General features: G+C 55.2%; 1 protein-coding gene and 2 non-coding genes across 4 annotated transcripts; 2 read left to right on the top strand and 1 right to left on the bottom strand.

Annotated features, from left to right (window-relative positions):
- Positions 1 to 667: 667 nt before the first annotated feature.
- Positions 668 to 831, top strand: LOC131578378 (U1 spliceosomal RNA). Its single transcript, XR_009277469.1, has one exon. It is a non-coding gene; the product is annotated as a U1 spliceosomal RNA (small nuclear RNA).
- A 9,699-nt stretch (positions 832 to 10,530) lies between these two features.
- Positions 10,531 to 10,694, bottom strand: LOC131578377 (U1 spliceosomal RNA). Its single transcript, XR_009277468.1, has one exon. It is a non-coding gene; the product is annotated as a U1 spliceosomal RNA (small nuclear RNA).
- Positions 10,695 to 11,000: 306 nt separating this feature from the next.
- GTF3C2 (general transcription factor IIIC subunit 2) lies at positions 11,001 to 19,948 on the top strand. Of its 2 annotated transcripts, XM_058836132.1 has the most exons (18): positions 11,001 to 11,226; positions 11,353 to 11,653; positions 12,465 to 12,762; positions 13,068 to 13,162; positions 13,446 to 13,523; positions 13,790 to 13,888; positions 14,112 to 14,339; positions 14,550 to 14,661; positions 14,746 to 14,863; positions 16,607 to 16,638; positions 16,849 to 16,978; positions 17,329 to 17,473; positions 17,713 to 17,874; positions 18,299 to 18,386; positions 18,500 to 18,628; positions 18,780 to 18,911; positions 19,112 to 19,219; positions 19,326 to 19,948. In XM_058836132.1, the coding sequence occupies exons 1-18, from the start codon at positions 11,094 to 11,096 to the stop codon at positions 19,530 to 19,532; spliced, it is 2,595 nt and encodes an 864-aa protein (XP_058692115.1). In that variant the 5' UTR covers positions 11,001 to 11,093; the 3' UTR covers positions 19,533 to 19,948. The 2 variants fall into 2 exon arrangements, with proteins under 2 accessions (XP_058692115.1, XP_058692116.1); XM_058836133.1 differs by lacking the exon at positions 13,790 to 13,888.
- Positions 19,949 to 20,385: the final 437 nt, after the last annotated feature.

Here is a 20,385-nt window from a genome sequence, read left to right as displayed (position 1 = left end):
TCACTTCTTTTGGCTCCTCTCCTTCTCTTCTACCCCTTCCCATCGTTACGGGCATCACTTGGGATTATTTCCCATCCTCTCTGCTCCTCGTCTTTTGCGGCGTTTCCTTCCCGCCCGCGGCACGGAGCGCGGCCGAGCGCGGCGTTCGGCGGCAGCGCTTCCTTCCCTGGCGGGGTCCGGATCCGTTCGGGACCCGGATCCGGACGGGCCCGGGAGGGGCGGGGGAGGCTCCGCCGCGCCGCCAGGGGGCGCTGTCACGAGAGAGCGGCGCGAGGCGGGGCTCGGAGGGAGGCGGGGTTATGCAAATCAGAGCGGAGCAGGGAGCAGGCGGGTCGGTTTGTGGGCGGGGTTATGCAAATCAGAGCAGGGCAGGGTGCGGTGCGGGGCGGTTTGTGGGCGGGGTTATGCAAATCAGAGCGGGGCAGGGAGCGGCGCGGGGCGGTTTGTGGGCGGGGTTATGCAAATCAGAGCGGCGCGCGCGGCATGCCGGGACACGGCCCGCACAAAGCCCGCGCTGTCCTCGCGCGTCCGCGGGCGCTGCGCGGGCCGGGCCGTGCGGGCCGGGCCGCAGCGCGGGGCCGGTTGGGTGCGGGGCCGGGCTCGGGGTGGGCGTGTGTTGGGGAGGCGTGGGGCGGGCAGGGTGTGTGGGCGCTGGGGAGGGTTGGGCATACTTACCTGGCAGGGGAGACACCATGATCAGGCAGGTGGTTTTCCCAGGGCGAGGCTCATCCCTTGCACTCCGGGTGTGCTGACCCCTGCGATTTCCCCAAATGCGGGAAACTCGACTGCATAATTTGTGGTAGTGGGGGACTGCGTTCGCGCTCTCCCCTGGTATTCCAGTAAAGAACAGAATTAAAAAACAAGTGGTGTGTGAGAGTTGTGTGTTTTTTGGCCGACTTAAGAACCCGTACAGTGCGTCAGAGTTTTTGAAACCTCTTTCAGTCCCCGCTCCACTGTCTCAGCGGTGGTCTCGGTGTCTGTCTGTCCGAGCACGCCGGTCCCGTCCGTGCAGAAGCGGCTGGAGAGCGCAGCCCCGCTCCCGGAGCAGTCGGGATTCGCCTCTCGCAGCTCCCGAGCCCGGCCCGGGCGGCGGGGTTCGGGTTCGCCCCGGCGGCACCGTCCGCACACCGACCCCGGGAGCGGGACGGACCGGGGGAGAGCCTGTCCAGCTCGGGTTTGGGGTTTTCACTGATACAGAGAAAACAAATGGAACTCAGCAGCACCTTCGGATGCTTGTTGGGCAGCTGTTCTCTGTTACGGCATCCCGGGCGCTTGGGGGATAGCTGAACTCCTGCCTTTCCTGCGCGCCTCGGTTCTCAGAGGAAAGATGTGCGCCAATGTCTTACAGCAGGGTGAAGGGATGGGTGTGACCGCCCTTGAAATGAGTCTCAATGTGTCCGCTGGCTGCTGCAGAGCCCGGACAGCTCGGCTCCTGAAACAGACGGGTCTGCACAAACCCGAACGTCTCAACTTCGGGGTAGAACAGCAGGTTCAAAGGGGTATGAATATGTGGTAAGTGGGTGGGGAAGGCTACACCTTCCTGCTACCTCAGCCAGTGGGGAAGGGAAGAGGGAAACATGCGGCCGGGAGTCAGGATAACAGGAGGCTGTGCCCTCCAAAACCCTGAGAGAGAAAAGGCCGCGGGCGTGTGCTGCAGTGAACTTTCTGCTTTTATCTGAACAAAATGTAAGAACTCCTCTGTCTCCTTTTTGGACATAAACCTCTCGCGTTTGTGGATTGACAGTCACAAAGTTATTCCCCTTATCTAGCGTTACAGCGTGTTTATTAATTCAACTTCTAAGATATCGTTTACATTTTCCTAAAAATGTTTTTCATAACTACGCCTACCCATTTTGAGTTATTTCATGGTCTCTGCTGTTACCTCGTATCATAAACAGTTCATTACACGCTTTTCTGGTGGTCATTCTGAAGCTGTCTTGCCTTGGCTTCTGGTCAGCTCTTTCTCGGCAGCTCCTGTTTTCTCGTTAGCTCCACCAGCTGTCCCCTTCGGGCCGGGTTTTTGTATATTTGCAGTAGAAGCGAATCTTGCGCTATCTCGTTTCTTACGGTTAAACATAACATTGTACACAGTTTCTTCAGCAAGCAAAGCGATTGAGTCCGTTTTATATCAACTCTCATCCTTCATCTTAAAAACGAGATTCACTTAATAAATTATAAAAAGAATTTAATATAAATAAAAAGACAATTAGGAGACAAAAGAAATAAAGCAAAGGGTTAAAACGGCCGGGTGCCCTGGTGAGTTGCCAGGAACACACCTGGTATCTCAGAGACTCTTCCTTTTATCTTCCCCTGCTGTGAGGGGTTAATGCATATTCAAAGCGTGTTCCCTCCCTGGTTCCGCCTTCTTAGAATATGCTCTTGTACAATTTTGTTTTCTGCTGGTCAGTACTATTTTTGCTGGTCATCATGATTCATGCTGATCAGCATTACTTTGGAGTTTGGTTTCTTCTCCTCTGGAAATGTTCGATAAGGGCATAGGCCCCTCATCCTTCTTTTGAGGGTAGCTGGTCTTCCTGTCTTTCGCTGATAACAGTTTGGGCTCTATTGTTTTCCTGATAACAGCTTGGGCCCCACTGTCCTTGCCCTCTGGGGTTTCCTTGCATTGTACCTAGGAAATTCTTTTAAGCTTAAGACTTGTTAGTAAGAAAAAGTACATACATAGCTAAAAGTATTTAACATATAAGATTCATCCGCGAAAGCCAATATCACAATACAAATTTATAACAAACCCCTCCTCTTCTTTTTTTATAAATCATTTGGCTTGAGCAATAATTCTTGTTTTCTAGCTTCTAGCACTCGTTCAACAATTTAGCTTCTTTCAACGGAACTTTCACATTATTTTGTTTTCTTAATACCATGATTTTTTTTGTTTTTGCCATTCCAGATGTAGCCAATTTTAAGTCTGTAGGCATTTGCTATGCCCTAAAATATACTGGTGATCAGCCAATTTAAACAGGGGATTAAACAAAGAAGAAATATTAAACCAGCTGTAGCACTGCTACAAGGGGAAGAAACTTAGCTTCTTCTACTACTTTATCCCCAATACATTATCTCACCCATTAGTGGTTATTACTGATTTTCATTTTTGGACTGGCACATGGGCCATTTTTCTGATACCTTTGGCGATATCTAGAATGGCATTTTTTTTATTGTCATTGAAAACAACAATCTTATGTATTAATTTTCTCACAGAACACCCCTTCTTTTAGCCAATAAATAGTTTAAAGCCAGCTTACTCTGACATATTGCAGCTCTGGCTTTTCATCTCTGAAGGGCTATTAGTTCCATAGCCCCAGCTGTTTTATTGGTTATGATTTCTACAACAGCTTGGAGTTTCATAATGCAAAAATTAGGGTTTGATATCCCCAACTTCCATCTTGTGCTCAAGAATGTTTCTAATATGTGTTCAGGGGCCATTTCTCATCTCCCCATTTTTGAGGTGCTCAAAACCATTCTCTTTTATTTCTTTTTAGGACCTCAAAAACTAACACCCCTAATTGATTTGTCTCGTTCTGACAAAAGGAAAAATTCTGGTTGAATCATTCCCAGAGTACAATTCCCCTTCCATTGCGAAGGGAGCTTTGGGTATGCTCTTTTCTCACATATCCCAAAATAAGACATCTGGTGCTTTCTAATAGTAATTTTTCTGTTGATTTATATTTCTCTAAAATTTGGCTATTTCTGGGATTCCAGAGTAAGGATTTTTCCCTGTACTATTGCACTGGGAGAATCTGGTTCTATTACCATGCACACAATTTTTCTTTTACTTTCTTTTGGGTTTAATACAGAGTTGGTTTCTCTGGAACTTACTATGTACAAGTTTTATTACTAACTTTATACTTTTTACTAGGAGTATTTCTTACTTCATGAAGAAATTTTCTCCATTTAATTGCTGTTTGAGCTTTGCTTACAGGTCCTGGTATGAGGTTAATATAGGTCTAGGTTGCTGTGTTGGCTTTATCTTTTCACTTACCATTTGCTCTCTTACCAAATCTTGGTTATTTCTCTTGGCAACAACTGTGAAGCAAATCTATCTTTTTCTCCTTTTGGGCAGTTGTTTTCTAATCTGTTACTACTTGTTCCTAGATTTTCTGTGGTCTAATATTTTTCCTTTTATGCATACAGGTACTTAATTTGGATGGGTTATAGCAGTGATTATTGATACTGGTGTGGGTAATAAGAAAGAAACCCCGGTGTCATTCCATGTAAAGCTTTCAATAGCATTTGTAACATGGCTTTGCTGGTGTCTCAAAAGGGAAAAGGATAAGTGACAGAAGAAGGAATAATAGGGGTCCAGTATGGCTTACACCCCCACCCACTCTGCCTATGAGGTTGCAGCTCACAGCAGGTGTTTATATTCTTCTCGGTGGCGAGTTGTAGAGGCCAATCTGGTCTTGCCCCCTATTTCCTTGTCACTTCCTCTTTTGTAATTTCCAAGCAAATCTCTTTTGACACCTTTTAACCGTAGTATCCCACCGTTCTTCAGGTATTTCCTACTCAACACGCACTAGTAATTTCCCATCTGTAAAAAAAAAGTTATCATTTAAGTTATTTTTTAATAGATTTGGCACACAACACTTCCTGCAATGAGAGGCTTAACTTTGTGAACCACAATACCTATTTTTCTCTAATTTAAACACTTATATTTAATCCAGATAGCATGTCTCGTATTGGGATGATTTAGACAAGGTATATGATGTGGCACTGATGGAAGTTGTGGTTCTCCCCCCTGCTTTATACAAATCACAGGCAAAAGCAAAAAATATACGAGGATTTCCCCACTAAAACAGCCCCAGTTCTCCTGTTTGGAGTGGGAGTTTTCCTCCCCAAGGTGGATATCGAAGGTGTCTCAGAACTTGTCCCGGCAGGACTTGAAACTACTGATACAGGCTTGGTCTCACTTCCCAACTTAGTCGTGATTCTTTGCTCATTCCTTGGATCCTGTGGATTGTCTCAGTTCATTACCACCCAGCCCCCGCTTTAGAGTCAATTTGGTATCACCCGGTTCAGAAGTTATAGTCCACTCCTCGGGTCTTTTCACAGGTCCCTTGATTCTGCTGGCGTGGTTCCAACTTCACTCTTTGGTTTAGATTGCAGCTTCTCTGCCTTAATTATCAGTAGTACCTGAAAACGATTTCTTAATAACACAGGGAGAGTGAAAACATCACATTAAAATTTTCCATCAGTATTCTTTAAAATTCTTGGGTTAAACGAAATTTAACATTAAACCTAGGAGCCAGTCTCTTTCTGCATGTTCAAATTAGTTAAACAAGAAAGGCTAGGTTAGTCTTAACTTCAAATAAATTACATTTATTACCTTTTTATTCTTTAGTTAATATTTACTTGTTTAGCTTCACAAACTTCTTTTATCAGTTTCTTAGAACGAACCCCTTCCTTTTAACAACAAGAGTAAAAGAAAGGAACGGGAAAAAAGAAAAAAATAAGAGAAAAAAAGATCTTATTTCAAGAAATTAAACACCTTGATGAGGTTTTCAGAACTTAACAAGCAAAACTGTTTTTGCTTTGGTCCTATCACACCGGTTTGTTTCTCGGCTTTTGTTCTGTTCTTTCTTTCTCATTCACAGCAGTTTTTCAGGCCATTTCTCTCTCCCTCTGCTGCCGCAGCTCTGGGCTGAGCAGGTTCTATTCAGCCACTCGCTCTGCAGGGAGGGGCTCATAGGCTGTCACTTGCGTGCTGACCCTGGGGCAAAGCCCGTGTCCCCTCTCTCCCCGCTGCGCCGTCCCTTCACACACAGGACTGGCATGTTCAAACACACTCAGCTCCCACCACAGCCGAGGGGCAGAGCCCAGAGTCCACAGTGCTCTGGTGTGGGGCTCCTCTGCTGTGCCAGCTCGCTCCTCAGCAGCAATCCTCACCCAGCACCGCTGCCGGGCCGGCGAGCGCTGCCGGCACCTCGCACCCCTCGAGACCCTGGCACAGACACGGCGGGTCCCGCTCCAGCAGCACCCCTCACGAACCGCGCTCTGCACCCTTCACATCGGGTGGGAGAGGACCGGGAACCATCGCTCCGGGCCCCGCTGTTCGCCACTCACAGGGACCGGGTCCTGCTACAGCCGCTTTACATAAAAGCAATAAAACAACACTTAAACTCAGCGCTCCAGATACTCCTAACATCTCTTATTTCGAGCACAATTCTCACCTCTAATCGCGCTTGAAAGTTTCTCTCTTCACAAGCCAATGCTCACTTTTTGGAGCCAACAAGACACTTTTCGCTCTTTTTCTAAAAATCTTTACAACTCTGCTGAAAGGGATCGCAGATTTCTCTCTCTCTCTGCCACTATCATCTTGCCACTCTTTACACCACATCCCTCCAGAATCTACACTACACAAATTACTCTGCTTCAGAATCAACTACAGATTCCAACACCTCCTTTTGGGGACCCTCCCCAAAGCCATCAAAGGCGCTAGACACAGAGACCAGTCAGCTAGCCAGCTACCTTTACTAACTAAAACAAACCTGCAGTTACTATTTCTACTCCCTTGAGCAGATCTTCCGTCAAGCTAGAAATGAAGACACAGACATCATTCTTCTCTAAATTTTCTTCTACAAGTACAAAGGAGTCTATTCTCACACAGCTGCTTAATGTGAATAATTTCTAGTGTAACTTTTCTCATGACAAGATATGATCAGGTCTTTTATTTTTATAGGCATTTAGATACATTGACAAGTTTCTGACAATACCTTTATGTTTCAACAGTACTTGCAGCTTATATACTATGAACTATCTATAGCAAGAACCAGTCTTACAATTGTTTTCAAACTCTTCTTTTACAAAATAAGACTCATTTTTAAATTAACACATGTATTTATTAAAATAGACTAAGTTTAGAGTCTTTACAACTCTCTTCTCAATTCAAAACACCAACAATCTTAATTCTAATCTTTTAACTGGGTCTACTTCTGCTTCTGTAATAAGCACAGCTACAAAACAACACAAGAACTCCTAGAGACATGTGCACTCTCTTGGCAAATTCAAAAGAACAAGAAATCGTGGCAGTTCTGAGCCTGATCTTCAACTAAACACACCATTACAAGAACTCTTTAGAAATCATCAGAGAGATGATCAGCATTTCATATTGTGAAAAGAGAGACAATTTTCAGCAGCAGAAAAAAGATTTACAACAACCTACTGGATTTTGCTTTTAGGCTGGCACCAGGTTCTGCTGTTAAGAACCATGGGCTGTGCCCATCAGCACAGGACACAAACAACATTAGGGTTAACAGCTCTAACACTTATTGACAAACTGGTAAGTTTCCACTTTAAGGAGTGAGTACTATGCAAATTACTGTAACTTGCCTTTAAAATTAAAATCAACCACAAAATTCTACGATATTCACTAAAGTAAAGAAATTGGAAGGCATACTAAGAAATTGGTTTGTTTCTCTACAAAATAAATATTGCAGTCACTCAAGAAAAAAACAGAGCTTATTTCCTTTTTCTATTTTCTCCCAGGATGCATTTCTTGGAATTCTTCTAAGCACCCCTCCAAACTTCTCTGTTTTTCCTGAAATTTCAAATTTTAAGCACCGACACAGCTTACTGCTGCAGAAGCCCACTGCACAATCACACACGGAATTCTCTCAGAACCCGGGAAAACAAAGGCTTCCAACTTGCAGCTCCCTTGGTTTGGAGCTGATACCGTACGCCAGTACTGCTCCATATCTCACTCACACATCTGGCTAAGAAAAATCTCTCTGAGACAGTTTGACACCAGTTTTTACTCCCAGAATCACAGAACTTAATGTGCCCGAGGTCTCATAAGACCCCGGCCTAGAAAACCTGGGTCCCAGAGGGACTCACTCAGCTCTCTCACCATTGGGCATGTTCCCGGCCTGTTTCACAGCTTCAGGAGGTTCCAGGAGTCACTGAGAGCTCCTCCGATCCCCCTGTGCCTGGAGCCGGGAACCCGAACCAGCATCTGTGGTTCAATCCAGCCTGCCTGCAGCCACCAGAACAACCTAAACATAGCTCTGCGGCTTGAGAGCTCCAAAATAAGTTTAAACAATCCAGGGGCACCAAGACCTAGACGGCCTTTGCTTTTGCCTTACTCAAAATGGATGAGCTGAGCTCATCTCCTCAGGGCACCCTCCGTGCCCGGATCTTATCAGGGTTCGGCCTGACTCACCGCCGGCCAGAGCTCCAGGACTTCCCCTGCACTCCTGAGGCTGACCCGCCACTCCGTCTCAATAGCGCGGCGGGGAATAGCTCTGGGAGCACGGTCTCCCAGAAAAACCTTTCACCGTCACCACGGTGGGGCAAAAAAAAACTTTAAAAAAAAACCCAAACAAACAAAACAAAACAAAACAAAAAAAAAAAAAAAAAAACCCCAACAACTCCAAACGCTGAATCACATACCAGGTCACCAAAGCGACCCCTCCCCCGCAAGCAGCTCATGTTGTCCGGGGGGGGGAGAAAAGGCGCGAAGATCACCACTAAAGATAACCTTGGCTCTGCTCTGAGACCAGAGCTGCTATCCTGCTGAGAACAGATTTGATACAGCACCCCCGCGGCTCCTGGGTTACAAGCCCCAGTTCTGGTTTGCCACCCTGGGGCTCCAAAACAGGAGCTCGCAGGGAGGAAGAGAATCACTCCATGTGTCCCCACCGTAATCCAGTCCCTGTGGAAACATCGACTCGTGTTCACTCTTACTCCAGCACAGCACAGAAAAACCTTTCCTCTTTAGCAACACAATTCAAAAAAAAAACCAAAAAAAACCCCCAAACTTTAACGCAACAATCACACCTATTTACGCATTCTCACATCTGTTCATTCACTCCACCCAGTCACAGCAAGACAATAAGGTACTCTTTATTTCCCAGTTACTTGTTAATATCCCCCCATGGGCACTGTAATATGTCAAATATCTCAAGTTTCTTGGATTATTCCTCAATTTGGCAGTTTTAAGTCTAAATTTCTTGGATTTAATCCTCAACTTGACAAAGTTTTAGAAGATCTACATTTTACTCTGTTTTTCCCAGTGGATTGTGCCAGGAAAACCTTCGGCTCCCTTTCCCGAGGGGCTAACCCCTCCCCTGAGACCCAGTCCCAGTAACCCCGGGGGTATCTTGCAACCCCCGCTTCCCGCTCCCCCAAAGATTACTTACAATCCGTTTTCTTCTTTGGGTCTTCGTGCACAAGAATTATGGAGCAAAAATACCGCGGTTTAGGGAGCCTTTTTCCCTTTTCCTTTGCTTTATTTCTTCTCCTTCTTGTCCTCGGGGTCTTGACCTGCAGCCGCTCGGCCCACGCTAGGAGAAACGGAGCGGGGTCTGCTGAACTCAGCAGGGGCGCGCCTGTTCCCCGTTCTGGATCTCCGGTGGTCCTAGAGGTGAGGTACTTATCCCGGACAGAGCCCCCAAAATTCTTAAAAACGAGATTCACTTAATAAATTATAAAAAGAATTTAATATAAATAAAAAGACAATTAGGAGACAAAAGAAATAAAGCAAAGGGTTAAAACGGCCGGGTGCCCTGGTGAGTTGCCAGGAACACACCTGGTATCTCAGAGACTCTTCCTTTTATCTTCCCCTGCTGTGAGGGGTTAATGCATATTCAAAGCGTGTTCCCTCCCTGGTTCCGCCTTCTTAGAATATGCTCTTGTACAATTTTGTTTTCTGCTGGTCAGTACTATTTTTGCTGGTCATCATGATTCATGCTGATCAGCATTACTTTGGAGTTTGGTTTCTTCTCCTCTGGAAATGTTCGATAAGGGCATAGGCCCCTCATCCTTCTTTTGAGGGTAGCTGGTCTTCCTGTCTTTCGCTGATAACAGTTTGGGCTCTATTGTTTTCCTGATAACAGCTTGGGCCCCACTGTCCTTGCCCTCTGGGGTTTCCTTGCATTGTACCTAGGAAATTCTTTTAAGCTTAAGACTTGTTAGTAAGAAAAAGTACATACATAGCTAAAAGTATTTAACATATAAGATTCATCCGCGAAAGCCAATATCACAATACAAATTTATAACACTTCACAAGGACGAGTCAAATCCCGCCGCTGGAGTCCGGCAGAGCTCACGGGCTCGGTGTGGTGTGACCCGGACAGCGCTCACCGACCCGCCCGGCACTCCGCCAGGTGTTTCCCTGCTGTTTCCCTGCTGTTTCCCTGCTGTTTCCGCGGATACAGGGCGGGACAGGCCAGGATCATCCCGGCTCCAGACACGTCAGTCCAGCGGCCCCGCTGGGAAACCGCTCTCCGATTCCAGCAGGGAATAAATAACCCGGGATCCGGCGGCGCCTGTTTGGGGACGGTGTGCCGGGATTTCTCAGCACCCCGGGCTATTCCTGAGCCACCTCACCGGGAACGGGACCGGAATCCCTTCATCACTGCCGAGCCTCCACTGCGCGCTTCAGCGCCGCTCCGAGCGCCGGCCCCAAAAAACAGCAGCAGCGGGACCACGGCCCATTGAGGGCCAGCCTTTAGAGGATTACAGGGATTGCAATCTCCCTCACTACCCCAAAACCCAAGTTCTGTTTTTAAACCGCCAGATCAGGGGAGAGCGCGAACGCAGTCCCCCACTACCACAAATTATGCAGTCGAGTTTCCCGCATTTGGGGAAATCGCAGGGGTCAGCACACCCGGAGTGCAAGGGATGAGCCTCGCCCTGGGAAAACCACCTGCCTGATCATGGTGTCTCCCCTGCCAGGTAAGTATGCCCAACGCCGCCCAGCGCCCACCCACCCTGCCCGCCCCACGCCTCCCCAACACACGCCCACCCCGAGCCCGGCCCCGCACCCAACCGGCCCCGCGCTGCGGTCCGGCCCGCACGGCCCGGCCCGCGCAGCGCCCGCGGACGCACGAGGACAGCGCGGGCTTTGTGCGGGCCGTGTCCCGGCATGCCGCGCGCGCCGCTCTGATTTGCATAACCCCGCCCACAAACCGCCCCGCTCCGCTCCCTGCCCCGCTCTGATTTGCATAACCCCGCCCCAATAGCGTCTCATGGCCCCACCCCGCACTCGTCGCTTGCTTTTACCGTCATCATTCACCATCCCCGGTTCCGGTTCGGTCCTGCTGGCGCGGCCCGTAACGGGGCGGCAGCTCTGGGAGCCCCCGATGGCCTCGAGCACCGCCCGCAGGCCGCCGTGCCGGGAGCGGGGTCTCCGGGAGCGGCCGGGACAACGATCGGGTTCTGCCGGGCGGAACCGGAGCCGTAGTGGGGAGCGGGAGGGTGAACCTCGAGCAGTCCGTATGTACCGGGGGCGGGCGGCGCGAGGCGGGGCCGGTCCCCGCGGTACGAGGCGGTGCCGCGGGACACCGAGCCGTGCCGAGGGGCCGTGCCGCGCTCCGCTGTTAACTGCGGTGTTTTGGGCAGGGGAGGAGCTGCCGGCGGGGGATCTGGACTGTGAGGATGGAGAAGAAGCTGCCAAATCCCCCAGAAATCCTGTGCGGCCCCAAGGCAGCCCCGGCGGGGCGGCCCCGGGGCCCGGGGAGGGCTCCGCGAACGGGGCAGTGGCGGCGGCCGGGAGGCGCGGCAGGAAGGGCAAGGCCGAGGTGCTGCTGCTGGAGCTGTCCCGGGAGCCGGAGCCCCTCCGGGTGGAAAAGCGGCTCGGGAGCAGCGAGGACGGCCTGGACACCCCCCGGGGCGGGCGGCCCAAGAGGAAGGCAGCCAAAGTGTGAGTCGGTGGTGGCAGCTGGGGCCCGGGGACACCTGTGCCTAGGGACACTGAGAGAGGTGGGAAATGTTCAGCCTGGGTAAGAAAAGGCTCCAGGGAGACCTCAGAGCTTCTCATGGCGCCTAAAGGGGCACCGAAAAAGCTGGAGAAGGCCTTTGGACAAGGGGCTGTAGGGACAGAACACAGGAATGGCTTCCCAGTGCGAGGGATAGTGGGAAGAAATCCTCCCCTGTGAGGGTGGGCAGGCCCTGGCACAGGTGCCCAGAGAAGCTGTGGCTGCCCCTGGATCCCTGGAATTTTTCAAGGCCGGGTTGGATGGGCCTTGGAGCACCCTGGTTTAGTGGAAGGTGTCCCTGCCCATGGCAGGGGGGTGGAACTGGATGAGCTTTAAAGCGTCTTCCAACCCGAACCATTCCCAGATTCCGTGATTCAATGATCTCTGTCTCCCCAGGGGTCTCAGTGCCTTTCCTGTAGGACTTTGTCCCATGTTGGTGGGATGTACTGACTCCTCACAGACCAATCCTTTGCCACTCTAGGGAATGTGTTTGGATCCAGGAGCCCCTGGCAGGGGGCAGCAGCTGCCCGTGGCAGGAGGAATTTCCTTGGTTCCTGACAGAGCAGGAGGAGCTTATTGTTGGTAGCAGGGCAAGCTCCAGGGAGTTCAGGGTGCGGGGAGGCCGCGTGCTCAGAGCCTCGGGTACAGCTGGAGCAGATCCACTGCCCCGACCACGGGCTGGAAGGGGGGAGGCAGGGCTGGCCCACCCCTGTGTTACCCTGCTGCTCACCTCCAGGCACTGCCCTGCTGTTCCAGGGCTCTGCTGTACCTGCAGGAGCTGGCGGAGGAGCTGGCCCCCACCTGCCAGCCCCCCGTGCCGGCCGAGGGGGCACCGGAGCCAGAGCACGTCCCAAGGAAGCGCCGGGGCCGGAGGAGGAAGGAGGAGGACACAGACAGCGATGACCCCACACAAGATGCTGACTTCGTGCCCTCGCAGGAAGGGCTGCAGGCAGAGGAGGAGGAGGAGGAAGGCAGCGACACGCTGTTGAGTGAGGCGTCGGAGCCAGAGCTGGAGGCACCTCGAGGGCACGGCGGGAGGACGGCAGCCACAGGGGTGAGGACAGGGGCTCTGCCTAGGTCCCTTCTTGCCAGCACCAGCAGCTCCAGATGCTGTACTGTCCCACAGTGTCCCTGCTGGCAGGGCAGGACAGCTGGGACAGGGGTGGCACATGGGGCAGGTGGAGGCAGGAACTGAAGGAGTCCTGGCCTCCTGGAAGTTCCTGTAGTGGCACTGTATGTCTTTAGCCCTGTTGGCAGTGGCTGGGGAGAGCTCTGTTCTCAGGGCCTGTGGTGGTTCCCTTTGGGACAGTTGGATCCCCCAGGGCTCAGGGATTTCTCTGAGTCTGTTGTTGTGCCCAGAGATCCAAGCCCCAGTGCCGAGGCCTCGCCCCCAACGGCTTCCACAATTCCATCATGGCCCCAGTGGAAAAGAGCTCCAGCCTTACCTGCAGTCTGTGAGTGGGGGCTTGGGGTGCTGGAGGCTCAGGGGGGCTACAGGGAGCAGTGGGTGTGTGCTGGTACCGTCACTGGCTGGGTACAAGGGTGAAGGAGAGCGTGCTGTCAGGAATGTCAGTATTCTGCTGGGACGGGGCACAGTTGGGTCGGGAGGGCGGCAAAGGGCAGGGACTGTGCTGCAGAAGGGGAGGCTGTGCCACAGGATGCCGGAAGGGGAGGTGAGGAGGGGGTGCTGGGCGTGCCAGGCGCAGGGCTGTGGCTGAGGTCTGGCATGCACTGCAGGCGGGAGCAGAAGCACTCACAGTGGGAGTTCCCTGACTGGATCCCAGTGGCTCACAGGTGGACGTGTCTCTCTGACAGGTACCGAGGGAGCAGGGAGGGAGCAGGGCCAAAGGAAAAGTGGGGCAGGTCCCAGCAGTGCCTGGGGTGAGCAAGGGGGTGGGGAGGGCTGTGCTCCCACACCCCTCTGTGTGTCTGCTGTGGGCTTTGGGGGTCTCTTGGATTTGGCTGTGGAGCAGCGTGGCCTGTCAGGCCATGTGGAGGCTGGGATGGTGCTGGGACGTGGGGCTGTGCTGGGGTGATTGGGTGAAGGATGGGCAGACCTCCTCTCACTTCTGCCTGCACAGCGAGGCTGCCCCGTACCTGCCAGCAGAGGAGAAGTCTCCCCTCTTCTCCATTCAGCGTGAGGGCATCAAGGACGATGGTGCCTTGTACAGGTTAAACAGGTGTGTGCTGGGGTGTCCCCAGGCCCAGCAGGGTGTTTGCTGCCTGTCAGGCTGTCCACCTAGCGTGGCAGTGGCTGTCAGGGTGTCCCCAGGCCTGTCTGGGACCAGGGGCCACCCCCAGGGTCGCATCCATGGGTTGGCCAGCCGGCCCGTACTGTGCCCTGGGGTCCCACCAGCCCCTGCCCCAGCTCTGCAGGAGCCTTCATCCCTCTCCCACCGACAGGTTCAGCTCTCTGCAGCCCCACCCAGAGCGCCTGGATGTCTCCTTCTTCGTGGGCGGCCCAGTGTGGGCGATGGAGTGGTGCCCGACCCCGGAGGGCTCTGCAGCCCCGCAGTACGTGGCCGTGTCCTGCCACAGGAGCATGGAGGAGACGCACAGCGTGTCTGGGCTTCACTCAGGCCCTGCACTCCTGCAGCTCTGGGGCCTGGGCACGCTGCAGACAGAGCAGGGGTGAGTGGCTGGGGCTGGGGGCTACCTGGATCTTGCGTCCCCCCATGGCTGCGTGGGTGGTGAGGCTTGTCCTCTCCCAGAGCCGCCAGCCACAGCCTGAACCCCAAGGGGGCTGTGCTGGTGGCCTGCTCTGCCAGTGGTGTACACTGTGTGTATTGGAGCTGCTGGGCACAGCTACCATGTTAGTCATGGCCAAACTCATGCCCACAGCTCCCCCAACAAGGCCAGGCTGGCCTATGCCATCGCCGCCGACTACGGCTGTGTGTGGGACATGAAGTTCTGCCCCAGTGGTGCCTGGGAGCCACCCACTGCAGCCCGGACGGTGAGTGCTGCTCAAGGGCTGCCCTTGGGCTCCCCAAGGGTCCTGAGAGGTGACCCATGTCTGAGCTCATGTGTCCATCCCCAGCACCCACAGATGAGCCGGCTGGGCCTGCTGGCAGCTGCCTTCTCAGATGGCAGGGTGGTGGTGTATGCCCTGCCACACCCTGGGGCCCTGCACCACGCCAAGACAACCCAGGTAAAAGGTAGGAAGAGCCACACTGCCGAACAGGGGCATCCTGGCCCTCCTCCCCCTGTGCCAGGGTGGGACTGCAAACCCCAGGCTGAGCTGTGTCCATAGGAGCCTGCTGTGCTGGGGAGCTGCCAGCAGGACTGTGCCTCAGCCTGGGAGCTGGGTGGTGGGGAAGTGAGCCCACCCACCATCCCCAAGATGCCCCCAGCCTGGCATCTGTCACAGGTATAGTGTGGGATCCAAGGCTGCTTTTTGGTGTTGGAGGCCTGCTTTGAGTACTCTTGTGCCCAGAGATCCAAGCCCCAGTGCCAAAGCCTTGCTTCCGACAGCTTCCACTATTCCATTGTGGAATTCCAGTGAAGAGCTCCAGCCTTACCTGCAGCCTGTGTGAGTGGGGGCCATGTGTAATGTGCTGCTTTGGTTCTGTCTCAGGGACACTGCAGCAGCCTGGCTGGGATGTGGCTCCCAGGCAGCCCCAAAAGCTGGGCTCTGGGAGGGGGCTCTCAGCAGCATCGCTGGTCACAGCAGGGCACAGCCACAAAGCGTGTCCCCAGCCATTCCCCATCTCCCTGCTGCCAGAGCTGCCTCTTTCAGCCAAGCCATGCGTTAGACAGGAGCGCAGGGCTGGCTCAGACTAATGGTGCCTGTAATGACTGTGCCGGAGCTGAGCGGGATTGATGGCCAGCGCGTGCTGGCGGCGGGCGCTCAGCCGTGGCCGACAGCCAGCACTTGTGTGCTGAGGGTGGAAATGGGCTCCCTGTGCCCAGACACAGCTGACAGTGTCCCCGGCGTGCTGGCTGTGCCTGCGCTGGCTGCAGGGGGCTGGGCCCTGCTGCAGCCCCCCCTGGCACCTTGTGAGGGGGGCCCAGCCAGCTCCTGCTGTGACTGGAGCCCGGCACAACGCGGGGCTGGAGCGCTGGTTTCCAGCCCCAGGATCAGTGCCAGGCTGTGGTGACAGGCCCTGCTGGGAGCTCCCAAACTGGCGTGGCTGTGCTGGCTGGCACTGGGGACCCACATCCCTGTGTTCCTGCCTGGCAGAGCTGGGGCTGGTCTCCATCCTGCGTCCCAGCTGTCACAGCTGTGCCGGGGAAGATGCACAGCTCCTCCGTACCTCCACCCATGCTCCAGGCTGTGACGTGCCAGTCTGGTGCTGACTGTGCAGGACAGCCCCACATGGGGGTTAGGGACCCCACATCTGAGGGATGTGGGATGGGGTCCCCACAGCCCTCGTGTGAGGTGTTGCTGGTGGGGGGGATTCTCTGGTAGACAGAGCTGGTGAATGGTGGTCCTGTAGGTATCCCGCCCTGAGCTGTTTGGTGTAGGGTCTCTGTCTCCCTTCCCAGGAGTGGTGCCTGGCTGCTCCAGTCCTGTCAGCCATGGAGCAGATGTCCTGCACAGCTGCTCTCTGCCTTCCTGGGGTGGTCAAAGTCAGGTCTGGCTCCTGTGTGTCACTGCATCACCTCAACTTTGGTGCTGGCCATGGTGGGGCAGGAGCACATCATCTCTGCCTGTGGCACATTTCAGGGGCTGCTTCTTCCGACACACAGGCAGGCCTGGCTCCTGGGGGTCCTGCTGCCACCAGTTTGTACCTCCATGTGCTCCAGTTCCTGCTGTGCTGGGAACGCTGCTCTGGGGGAATGACAGGACAGGGACTGGGAGCCCTGGCCAGGGCCATGAAGAGCTGCAGTCCAGGCTCCAGGCAGGGAGCTCCCGGGACAGCCAATGCCTGCCCTGACCCCCTTCTGCTCTCTTCTAGATGGGTCCCTCCACAAGCACCTTATCTGCAAGGTCAGTGTTCCCCACCATGGTGATCCCTGTCAGGGCCGGCACTCGGCGAGCCCCCCAGCCAGTGCAGGTGGCAGAGCCTGGGGAGCTGAGGCGCCTGCAGAGTGTTGGAGGGGCAGAGCAGTGTCGTGCTCCCACCCCAGGCATCCCACTCCTGGGGCACGGATGGCACCGCTGCAGGGCTGTGACCCAGGGCTCTCCCTTGTCCCCCAGGTGCAGTGCATCGCCACGCTTCAGGTGGGCTCCATCGAGGCAGGTAATGCAGCTGAGTGTGGACAGTGCTTCAGTCTCTCCTGGATGCCTTCCAAGCCCCACCATCACCTTGCAGCAGGGTTTTATGACGGTGAGTCTCCTGTGCGCTGCGGCAGCACTCGGGGAGCAGCCCTCACCCTGGCAGAGCACTGGAGCCTCGTGCTCAGCCTCAACTGGTGCTGGCACCTCTGCCCAGCCCTGGGTCAGAGGAAGGCTTCTCTGGGCTGGCTATTGTCACTCTGACGTACCTCCAGGCTGGTCGCTGGTTGTCCCTGTCTGTGGCTCTGGGCTTACCCACATCTGTTGAACTTGCCTGGATGGAATTTTCTGCTGGGCTTGCAGTGATCCACAGCTCCCACAGCCCTGCTTGTGCCACTGCTGGTCCCCCACCAAAGCACCCGTGCCATTGGCAGTACCTCATGGGTACAAGTCTTTCCACAGGCACTGTGGCGGTGTGGAACCTGCTCACCAAATCCCTGCTGCAGTGCGTGCACCAGCCTGATGCCTCCCTCAAGCTCTACCCTTTCCGGTGCTTTCTAGCCCATGACCACGCAGTCCGGAGCATTGAGTGGTGCAAGGCTGACAGGTGAGGGCAGGAGCAGGTACAGATGCTGCCAGGAGAGGAGCTTCCTCCTTTGTCAAGAAGGGCTTGGGAGGCCGTGGTGCCAATGGTACTTGGCCCCCTGCAGCACCAGAGGGGTTGGGTTGGGCTTTCCAGGGGAGGGCGGTTGAGCCACTGCAGGACTGGGGCCACCAGTGCCCCGTGGTGGGGCAGGTCACAGCTCCGTGCTGGCCTCTCAGTGCTGCCTTTCTCCTGCTTCTCAGCAACTTCCTGGTCACGGTAGGCAGCGATCGCAAGATCAAGTTCTGGGACCTGCGTCGGCTGTATGAGCCCATCAACAGCATCAAGCGGTTCCTGAGCACTGAGGTGGCCTGGCTGCTGCCCTACAACGGCGTCACTGTGGCCCAGGACAACTGCTATGCCTCGTGAGTGCTGGGGCCAGTCCTGCTGCCAGGGTCTGGTCAAACTTCCCAGGGGCCCCCCCTGGTTTCCCCCTCCCTGGGACTGTCCAGCTGTGCCAAGGCAAGGGGAGCCCTGCTTGTTTTGGGTCACACCGCAGCAGCACAGCCTGACATCCCCTCTGCTGTGCCGCTCTGAGGCAGAGGCAGGGTGGGCCAGGGGATGGCCTATCCCTGAACTGGGCAACGGGTGTGCTGCTAAAGAGGTTTAGGGTCTCGGCGAGTTCTTGGCCTCTGGGAGCTGCCTTGAGTCCTCTTGACTCTGTGAAATGCTGCTAGAGCAAGAACAGCCCACTCACCCTGGGGCAGTTCTGTGGGGAGGTGGGCTGTGCCTGGCTCTCCAATTCCTGGTGACAGCAGTCAGGCATCCCATGCCTCATTCCCTCCACAGGTATGGGGTCTGTGGGATCCACTACATCGACGCCGGGTACCTGGGCTTCAAGGCCTATTTTGTGGCCCCTCGCAAGGGCACTGTGTGGGTAAGGGCCAGTGCAGGGCCATTCTGTCCCAGTGGCCAGGTCAGCCCCAGCTGGGGCTCAGGGCTTGCGGGGATGGTGGGAACCCTGTGCCCTCCAGCCCTCTGTCCCTGCAGAGCATCTCTGGCTCGGACTGGCTGAACACAGTAGCTGCAGGTGACATCACCGGTGAGCTGGTGGCAGCGGTGCTGCCTGACCTGGCTGTCAACCCCCTCAACGTCAAGCGCTCCTCAGACCGCAGATTTGTAAGAGACCATTGCGCTCGGGTGGCCCAGCCCAGCCACACAGGGCTGGCGGGGGCAGGGGGACCATAGGAAAAGTGTGCTGGTGGTCCCTGTCTGCAGAGAAGCAGCAGGATCTCTGTCCACCCTCCCCTGAGCCCCCTCTCACCCACAGCCGGTGTACAAAGCTGACCTGCTGCCGTGCAGCCCTGATGGGCCTGAGTGCGCCGAGCAGGCACTGCCCAGGACCCATCGCTACAGTGAGATGGTGGCCAGGAGCTACATCCGATTCCAGGACACAGACCTGGTAGGAGAGGACGGGGGGCAGCCGGGGTCCGGCCTGTGGGCAGGGCTGGTGGGGCTGTGGCTGGGCAGTGGGGTTGGCAGAGCCAGGAGGTGCTGCTGGGGCATTGGGGCAGCCCCTTACCTCAGGCAGGGCTGAGATCACGGTGCAGGCGATGCTCCTGCCTCAGGCCTGCAGCCCAAGGTGGTGCCACCACTTTCCAGCGCAGCTTCCAGAACTTCCCAAGCCGGGAGCCCATGCGCCGCATGCACAAGCAGGAGCTGAAGGCAGAACTGAGCCTTGACCGCCTGCAGCTGGAGGCCCTCCACAAGGTGAGTGGGCCAGGCTGAGCCCCAGCCCTGCACACAGATGCTCTGCTCTGGGGCCCAGAGTCCCAGCACCCCAACCCCTCCCTTAGGAACTGCTCTCTTCCCACAGGTGCGCTTCAGCCCCAACCTGGACTCGCAGGGATGGCTGGTGTCGGGTGGGCAGGCGGGCATTGTGCGGGCACACTGCCTGCTCGGGCTGGCCTCTGGCGTGGGCCACCAGCTGCTCCCAGAGTGCCAGGCCCGCTTCAGCGTCCTCTATGGGGACACAGCCAGCAGCCCTGGCCCCCCTGAGCACTCCCTGCTGCCAGCAGAGTAGGGCTGTCAGTCCCTCATGCTGCTGCCATGTGCTCACCCTGGGCAGGGCTGGGGCCAGCTGTGCTGGCATGGGGCTGTTGGCCCCCTCAGTGCTGCTTTCCCTATGGGTGTCTGCTGCAGGAGGGACAGCTGCTCCCAGACGTTCTCTGGGATGCTCTGGATGCTTGTCCTCATCCTCTGGGCCTGGAAGGGTCTGTCTACAGTGTTTGGTCTGAGCTGGGCAGGGGTTGTGGGACCTGCACATGTCCCAGGGCTGAGCTGTGGGTCTGACCCTGTGGACCCTTCACCAGCGTGGAGCTGTGCTTGTGCTCGCCTCCGTCCCTGCTGTGTGCCAAAGGGCGGGGAGGGGGCCGGGAGCTGTGGAGTCGCTCACATTGAGCTTGTGTTCAGCTGTGCAGAATAAACGTGGTGGTTTTGTATGGATGTGGTGGTACTGGCACTGGGGCAGACCCCCAGCTCCCCCCTTTCCCTCCCCACGCCACTCTGTTGCGCTGCTGCTGCTGCTCCAACACATTTATTGGCAGTGCTGGCACTGCTGCTGGCACAGATGGACAGGTGGACACCAGGGGCACAGGCACGACTCAGCAGAGGGAATGGATCGGGAACAGCAGGATTCAGATGGAGCTCAGGCAGCAGTGTGCGGGGCTGGGGCCAAGGCCAGGTCTGAGGTCCCCCATGGGGGATGTCCCCTTCTGCCAGGACAGACAGGCCCCCTGGGGACCGGGTGGTGGGGCAGGATTCCGCCTCCTCAGGAGCTGTGGCACATCAGGGAGTGGAAGATCCCAGGGAGCCCCTGTGTTCTGCAGGCCAGGCCATGTGTCCGTCCCCCAGGACACCACACTGGAGTCGCTGTC

This window comes from Poecile atricapillus, chromosome 3 (assembly GCF_030490865.1).
Source record: "Poecile atricapillus isolate bPoeAtr1 chromosome 3, bPoeAtr1.hap1, whole genome shotgun sequence".
Taxonomy (NCBI): Eukaryota; Metazoa; Chordata; class Aves; order Passeriformes; family Paridae; genus Poecile; species Poecile atricapillus.
Note: the sequence above shows the minus strand (reverse complement) of the source record. Positions and strands in the feature narration are given on the sequence as shown.